Source organism: Mizuhopecten yessoensis, unplaced genomic scaffold (genome assembly GCF_002113885.1).
Source record: "Mizuhopecten yessoensis strain PY_sf001 unplaced genomic scaffold, ASM211388v2 scaffold8111, whole genome shotgun sequence".
Taxonomy (NCBI): Eukaryota; Metazoa; Mollusca; class Bivalvia; order Pectinida; family Pectinidae; genus Mizuhopecten; species Mizuhopecten yessoensis.
The window spans coordinates 229,502-238,604 of NW_018407384.1; the positions used below are offsets into that span (position 1 = coordinate 229,502).

General features: G+C 37.0%; 1 protein-coding gene across 1 annotated transcript in view; it reads left to right on the forward strand.

Annotated features, from left to right (window-relative positions):
- Nucleotides 1-4,160: 4,160 nt before the first annotated feature.
- Nucleotides 4,161-9,103, forward strand: part of LOC110454939 (hapless 2-like) — a 26,801-nt gene continuing 21,858 nt past the window's right edge. Inside the window, exon 1 of the mRNA XM_021504759.1 lies at nucleotides 4,161-4,203. Within this exon, the coding sequence (XP_021360434.1) occupies nucleotides 4,161-4,203 (43 nt within the window). The remainder of the gene's footprint in view (nucleotides 4,204-9,103) is intronic.

The following is a 9,103-nucleotide window of genomic DNA, read 5'->3' on the forward strand; positions in this document are numbered from 1 at the left end:
TCCCTGTGTGTAAGATAGATCTGTTCAGGGTAAGAAAAGGGTGAAAGAAATTTCTATCATACACCCCATTTCACGTGACGTGACGTCACAATGGATCAACAATGACGTCACGATTTTGGAACACTCCGATGCCGCAATGCGGAAAAGGCGACGTGATGAAATTAAAACCTTTTACAATATATTTACCGTGCACGTCGTTAGAAAGATGTGATTGATTTTTCAGCGCAAACATTGTTTGCAACTATGGGATATGCTTAATCTGTCTGACTGATTCGTTATCGTCTAAAAGGCTCGGGGAAAAATTTATATTTTCAAAATGGTGGCCAGTCCAAACGCATTTTCATGGTTTCTGGGCTTATTCTGGTGACTGGAATGAGAGAAAAATACTCTTTCATGTCCAATGGTGTAAGATAGGGATATTCCACTAACTTGTCGTCGACTAAGTACATGAAATATAATATTCCTCAGTATCACGTTCCTTATAAGTGCAAGAGTCTTATGTTATCCAATATAATGTTTAAAGGCAAATAAAAACGAAAACATACAACAGCATCAATTCACAAGAGCGCAATCGGAAACAACAGATAAGGAGTTATCATAACAAAAAACTAGACCTCATTAACCGTTCTCATCCCCGCCAAATATCTGAGATGATTAGAAATTCGACAAGAGTATTTAGATCAAGACTATATCGTTCTTTGATTAAAACAATGTTTAAAAAAAGGTGTTGTTTTGAATGAAAAATCAACTTGTCATCGATTAAGTACATGATATATAATATTCCCCAGTAATACGTTCCTTATGACTGTAAAAGTCCTTATTTTAGAGAGCATAATTTAGCGCATTATTGAATTTTAACAGATTAGTTCATTGATGAATTGACGCACTCACAATAAATGCAATACAGTACATAGAGAAACTTCAATTAGCGCAACCATATATTAGAGTAATGTCTACGCATTACCTGTAATACTTTCTGACGTGTTCCTACTACTACGTATCATCTGTAATGTTTTATGGCGTGTTTCTACTGCTACGTATTACCTGTAATGATTTATGGAGTGTTTCTACTGCTACGTATTACCTGTATTACTTTATGGTGTGTTATGTATTACCTCTAATACTTTATGGCGTGTTTCTACTGCTACGTATTACCTGTATTACTTTATGGTGTGTTATGTATTACCTGTAATACTTTATGGCGTGTTTCTACTGCTACGTATTACCTGTATTACTTTATGGTGTGTTATGTATTACCTGTAATACTTCAGGGCGTGTTTCTACTGCTACGTATTACCTGTAATGTTTTATGGCGTGTTGCTTTTGCTACGTATTACCTGTAATGCTTTATGGCGTGTTTCTACTGCTACGTATTAACTGTATTACTTTATGGTGTGTTATGTATTACCTGTAATGTTTTATGGCGTGTTGCTTCTGCTACGTATCACCTGTAATGCTTTATGGCGTGTTTCTACTGCTACGTATTACCTGTGTTACTTTATGGTGTGTTATGTATTTCTGTAATACTTTATGGCGTGTTTCTACTGCTACGTGTTACCTGTATTACTTCATGGTGTGTTATGTATTACCTCTAATACTTTATGGCGTGGTTCCACTGCTACGTGTTACCTGTATTACTTTATGGTGTGTTATGTGTTACCTCTAATACTTTATGGCGTGTTTCTACTGCTACGTGTTACCTGTATTACTTTATGGCGTGTTATGTATTACCTGTAATACTTCAGGGCGTGTTTCTACTGCTACGTATTACCTGTATTACTTTATGGTGTGGTTTGTAATACCTCTAATATTTTATGGCGTGTTTCTACTGCTACGTAATACCTGTGTTACTTTATGGTGTGTTATGTATTTCTGTAATACTTTATGGCGTGTTTCTACTGCTACGTATTACCTGTATTACTTTATGGCGTGTTTCTAATGCTACGTATTACCTGTATTACTTTATGGTGTGGTTTGTAATACCTCTAATATTTTATGGCGTGTTTCTACTGCTACGTATTACCTGTATTACTTTATGGTGTGGTTTGTAATACCTCTAATATTTTATGGCGTGCTTCTACTGCTACGTAATACCTGTGTTACTTTATGGTGTGTTATGTATTTCTGTAATACTTTATGGCGTGTTTCTACTGCTACGTATTACCTGTATTACTTTATGGCGTGTTTCTAATGCTACGTATTACCTGTATTACTTTATGGTGTGTTATGTGTTACCTCTAATACTTTATGGCGTGTTTCTACTGCTACGGATTACCTGTATTACTTTATGGTGTGGTTTGTATTACCTGTGATACTTTATGGCGTGTTTCGACTGCTACGTGTGACCTGTATTACTTTATGGTGTGTTATGTATTAACTCTAATACTTTATGGCGTGTTTCTACTGTTACGTATTACCTGTAATACTTTATAGTGTGTTATGTATGACCTGTAATACTTTATGGCGTGTTTCTACTGCTAGGTATTACCTGTATTACTTTATGGTGTGTTATGTATTACCTCTAATACTTTATGGCGTGTTTCTACTGCTACGTATTACCTGTATTACTTCATGGTGTGTTATGTATGACCTGTAATGCCTGATGGCGTGTTTCTACAGCTACGTATTACCTGTAATACTTTATGGTGTGTTATGTATTACCTCTAATACTTTATGGCGTGTTTCTACTGCTACGTATCACCTGTATTACTTCATGGTGTGTTATGTATAACCTGTAATGCCTGATGGCGTGTTTCTACAGCTACGTATTGCCTGTAATACTTTATGGTGTGTTATGTATTACCACTAATACTTTATGGCGTGTTTCTTCTGCTACTTATTACCTGTAATAATTTATGGCGTGTTTCCACTGTTACGTGTTTCCTGTAATACTTTAAGGGGTTGTTTTCACTGCTACGTGTTTCCTGTAATACTTTATGGTGTGTTATGTATTACCTCTAATACTTTATGGCGTGTTTCTACTGCTCCGTATTACCTGTAATACTTTATGGTGTGTTATTTATTACCTCTAATACTTTATGGTGTGTTTCTACTGCTATGTATTGCCTGTATTACTTTATGGTGTGTTATGTATTACCTCTTATACTTTATGGTGTGTTTCTACTGCTATGTATTACTTGTATTACTTTATGGTGTGTTATGTATTACCTGTTATACTTTATGGCGTGTTTCTACTGCTACTTGTTACCTGTAATGCTTCACTGCGAGATATCTCGTTCGTCTCCACGTCAAATATGTACTGGAGTGGGGAATGTGCCTGGAAAAACTCACAAATAATTATTATATCTATGAAACACTCGATTGCAAATACAACATAAAGATCAGTCTACCTTGTACATTATTATGAGTTCAATATTATGGTAAACCTTTGACCAAATGTTATCATGGTAATATCACATGTAATGCACGTGTAACGCACATATAATTCTATATTTTCAGGTGTGAGTGATGTGTCTGATGTGATATGATTCATTTTGCTTAGAAAGACCTTTTTCTTATTGACACCCTTTTTAACTCATTTATCAATGGATAAAGTTAACCAACCATTGAGCAAATGGAGTCTAACTTTAAGGCAATGCTATACTGGATGTCAATTGCGATATCTTACCTCTTCATTGACCTGTGCCGCCGTGATTGCTACTGAAGCCATAATGCTGAAATTCATGACAAGCCATGTGCTAAACGTGATGTAACCGAGAACAGATATTGCCGAATTCGAGGCTACCATTTGATAAACGATGAAACAAATCAGGAATATATTGGTGACGTAATTTCCTGCGATCAAGTATTTGGTGTCCTGTTCCAGAATATCCATGGCTTTGCACAGCTGCAGGTGCTTCAGTCGGATATCCTTCATCTTCTGCCAAACGTTTCTTCCTTCGTCTTTTGTCATTTTACACAGCACATTTGAAACACTTGAAAATTGATCACTTAGAATTTTATACAGTGCAACTTGAAAAGTGACAGGAGAAACCCACGCTCCCAATTCAATGCCATGAAAAACAACAAAGAAGATTTGAACGGCTACACTTTTACCTGGAAACGGATTACAGAGAGTTACCAGATATCCTGGGTCAGCGTGGGTAATCACGTGATATATACTGGCGCCAACATTCAGTACGATGATAAGCCAGGTCACAATGACGAAGAAGATTGAGTACTTCCTGGACTTGTTACTGCAAGGTTTGATGTTCATACAACAGGTGTCCATCATCACCTTGTCGAAAATTTTGAAATATTCGGTAAGATGACTACGTAACCAGCACGCACGAAGAAGTAAAAGTCGGTTTAGAAAGCATTGAATGATCCAGGAAATCATGACGATTCTTGATACAGTCAAGTTGGGGACGAAGTCTACACCGACCCAGAACGAAGGAATGTATCTTACAACGTTAAGTCCTGAAAGCACTGTAAGACAAACACAATACCACTTGACGTAATCTATCTTTGGTTTGCGTTTCGAAACTCTTTCCTCGCCATTGTATGGAAGGTCAACTCTTCCTGGTTCATAAAAATAAACACCGAATATCTTCATCATTAACAGAATTGGTTTTGCGGCATCACAGAGTAAGGTGTTATTTTGACATGTGACATTGGCATTATTTAGGGAGGATTTAAACTCTGTAACGTATGGCGTCATTCTGCTATGTCTATGAGTAGCTGTTTACATGTGCCAGTACACCACAGAAATACCACAGAACCTGCCTTCCTGCAGAACACACCAATACCTTGTCTATGAATTACGCGCAATTAGATGTGATCAACCGCAAATACATTGTATGTATTAATCTTCAAAATATAATTGTTCTTCAAACTTTGGAGCGGCTATGAATACGTAGTGGTGTAACGCATGATTATTGTGACATTAATGGTCGGTCAAACAAACCGCTCCAAATCTAAGTAGCATTGATTTTTATAATGTATCTATTATCAATCAGACAATAGCGCACTCAAATAGGCAACATAAGTGTTAACATAAACCTTTTTCAACCATATTTCGCTACATACATAAATATATATTGTTACTATAATGGCCAGTAAGATGTATCTTGTCTACTCATGGGAATCATGTAAGGCTTTTTATAACAAATGTAATAAATATGTTCAGAAATGAAATGGATCGTTCATCTATGCACATAACATTGAAATTATAACTATGCATATGTATGACACATATAAATAAAATCAATAAATTATTATTGATAGTTTCTTATTTCATATTCATCATATAAAAATATCCTAACGAAAGAACGCTTTAAAAAGTATGAAAATATTCTGGTAAGACTACTATTGCAAAAGACAGACACATAGAACTATTTTTACATTGCTTCTACTTCTACTTCTAAATGGTATTGACCAACTTCAACAATTTGAAGATTAAATGTCAGACGAGGAGTGAAACATGGAAAGAGATTGTTTTTAAAAGATACGAGATGGTCTAATTTGCGTTTGAAAAGTGACGGTGAGGGCTGATTTGAATAATTCCGTTGTGGGGCTCGAAATAATGTCAGGTGGGAGTTTATTCCACTCGGGTATAGTTCGAGGGAAGAATGATGCCTTTCTGGTCTGGGTTTTTGAATGGGGAATTTGATACGAAAACTGGGGGTTTGTTCGGGGTTTTCTAACTGTAGGGATTAATCTGTCTGATTTTACGATAGCGACTTTCTGGCTTACAATGTTATGAAGCATGGTCAGACGAGCGTCTCTACGTCTATCTGCTAGAGGGCGCAGCTTTAGGTGGTCCAACATTTCTGACACACTGGAGATGCGATGGTTGTACCTGTGCTTATTGAGCACATAGCGCGCTGCCCTTCGCTGGGCCATTTCCAACTTGTCAATATTTGTTTGGGTGTGAAGGTCCCATACTGTACAGGCATAATCAAGTGATGGTCGAACTAATGATTTGTATGCCTGTACTTTGGCTGATGTTGAACCTAAAAACTGTTTGCCAACTGAAATTTTCTCGAAACAATATTGCCACCGGTTGTATTCATCATTTCTTATTTACATATTAACTTTATGAATATGATTGAACTTTTCAACTGAAAAAAAAAAGTTTTTCTTTACGTTTTCAAGAGTCCTTAAAACAATTAACTTATCCGGGGATGTTTTGAGGTTAAAATCTTCGGAACAGTTTAACAAGGCGCAAGACTGTGACTTCAATGGCATTATCATAATTCATGATTTTTATTCAGATTTTTCTCCTTTGGAAATCTGAATATATTGTTTTTATTTCCTCGATAATAGTAACTTTCTGGTGAATTTCACTTCATTTTTAATATAACATATGGTTTTTATCTTCGAATTTCATGTTAAAATAAAATACAAAGATGTGGTTTTTTTCCATGGACGCCCAGCGACAAAACCATGTACCTTGGTGCATGAGAACCGTTTCATAAATACGGGCCCTGTTATGGACATTTTCAACGGAACCTAAAGGAGAAAGGTACAAATAATGATTTATCCTACATAATTATTGGAATTCAGGAAGGGTAAACGTCTTCTGCTTTATGTTTGACGCCCGCCATGTAAATTAAATCGAAATAATGACACGTCCTCAACTCGAAAACATCATATATTCCAATATGATTTAGATGTATTCTCCATCCTGCACTTTTGTCCAGTAGGTACTGATCTTCCGGAACAATGTACAGCATATAATCACGTATGATCTCTGCGGATTGCGTCTATGACGAAAGCAGTGGACAAGATAGCACTGGCGATTTCCGATTCCTATTTACGTGGATAGAGAACGGTCTCTTTTTTACCCTCCGTTGGTGTTGATGGGCGTTTCACGGCCTCGCTGTCGGAACATTTGCTGAATGGACGAGACCCGCGTTTTAACAGCAAACCTTAAAACCAATTGTGTCTTGATCAAGCTAAAGTCTCGTTGTTGGCTTCTTAATTGTCTCGTGATTAGTATAAGCCTTACTCATTCATTCCCAAAGTTTTGCTGTGCATGTATCCAAGCGCTTGGCGATCAAAAGTGTTTATGAATCGAGCAAAAATAGGACATTGTGTACAATGTATTCCCCCTATAAGCTCTAGAATCTATGAACGTTTTCGAACTTCCAGTCATTCTCTAACACGCTTTTCAGATCGAGAGTCCCTGTAATTTTCTTCGTATCTCCCTCTCTACATGTAGGCAAATCGGAGCAATGAACTGATTTACTGGTCTTATATGTTGTTTTGGTACATCAACACACGTACGTTGATGCATTAGGGGATCTAAAATGGCACTTTTAGTTCTTGGTGATTGACTTTTGGGGTATTCGAATGTTATCCTTAGAGCGGCTTCATCAGGTCAATACTGAACATAGCTGAATGGATTATGAGCATCCATGCGCCATATACAACCAAAAACTAAGCCATTTTTACATTTTTGTAGTGGACGTTGCCAGTAAGTAATGTTGAATTATGTAGTCAACAAAGTACAGTAGATATGTTTGGCCGCAATCTGCCGAGAATTTCGATCTTTCACATTCTATCTCGTCGTCTGACGTGACACAGGTAACATAAGTAACATCACGATCACTGCGGTCGGAGTCAGAATCTTTGCTGTGTGTCCCAAAGTCTCGTACTGTGACCTACGGAAACAGATGCTTTGGGAGGGTTTCGGCTACGTTGTGGAATAGCTTACCATCTGCTATTAGAAAGTCAAATACCCTGGCCAAGTTCAAGAGGGACATCAAAACTCACCTCTTCACGTCTGCGTTTTAGAACAGGGGCGGATCCAGGATTTCCTAAAAGTGGGGGCCGAAATTTTTTCTCAATAGTCAACGGTGTGCTGCGAAAGGCAGCAGCCCGAGCGCGTAGCGCGAGGAGGGGGAGGGTACACACCCCTCCCCGTAAGGGGGGTTTGGGGGATCTCCCCACCAAAAAATGTGTTTTCTAGAACGTCTCAGAAGCGATTTCCCGTGTTCTTAGGATTGTTTTTATATTTAACTAACAAGAAGAAAAAAACATATTTGAAGTATGGCCCAAAGACTTTTTTTGTGTACTGGAAAGAAAATTTAAGTTTCGGTTCAAATTCTCTATCAACAGCGTGTTTTAGAAGTCAGATGGTATTATTATAGGGGCAACCTGGTGATGACAAATGTATGAATCCACAGGGGACTTGTTCATTAAGTTTTGGACTTTTTTTTGCTAAAAAACATAAAATAATTGTGAAATGCACTAATGTAACGTTTCCTGACTTGGAGCATGTATATTTCATAGTGTCATGGTTTGACATTTTTTTTTTTATCAGAGTATGTCTTTAATTAATGAATATGATAAATTGCCATATTCAATACAATATTAGCAGATTACGATAAAAAAAAATCCTTTTTTGTTTTGAAAAGGGGGCGTACGCCCATTACGCCCTCACCTGGACCCGCCCCTGATATAGTCTCGCGTTTTATAATTGTTGACTAATTCACTAGTGTAGACAATGATATATCTGAAATGTCCACGCTGATTAACTCATGTAAGGGCGTGCATATTACCAACGGTGGTACATTTGCTAAGCTATCTGGTTAAAATGGTACAACTTAGGAGGCACATACGCGTCACCTTTAAATTTAATTTAAAATTATCATACTTGTAAGTACAGCATATCAACTCATTCTGGTAAGTACAACTTATTACTACGTACACAATAGTATGCTGTGTGAAGATACTTTCTTGTACGTACACGATGGTAAGCTATAAGTACCACAATGAGATATTATGTTGTACATACAAGATAATTAAACAGTTTCAACAATATATATAATGCCAAAATAATTGAATGGATTGTCAGCCGAAAGATATGATTAATATCGCCCGGGCGGTTAGGAAGGTTACAATAAAAAGTATTAATTTTCAGATCATCTATAACGTTAACGAGCGGTCAATAATATAATTATGCAACTTGTGCTAGTATAATTCCGCCGAGCGTTGCAAGTTGCAACTTGGGGTTTTGCGGAGGTGGTAAAATAAAAAACACACTTTAGGGTCAAGATACAAAGTAGACGAGCGTAGCGATGCCAACAAATATTGTTTTAATAAAGAAAATATAGTAAAAATATCAGATAACGGGTACACCCACAATATTTGCTAG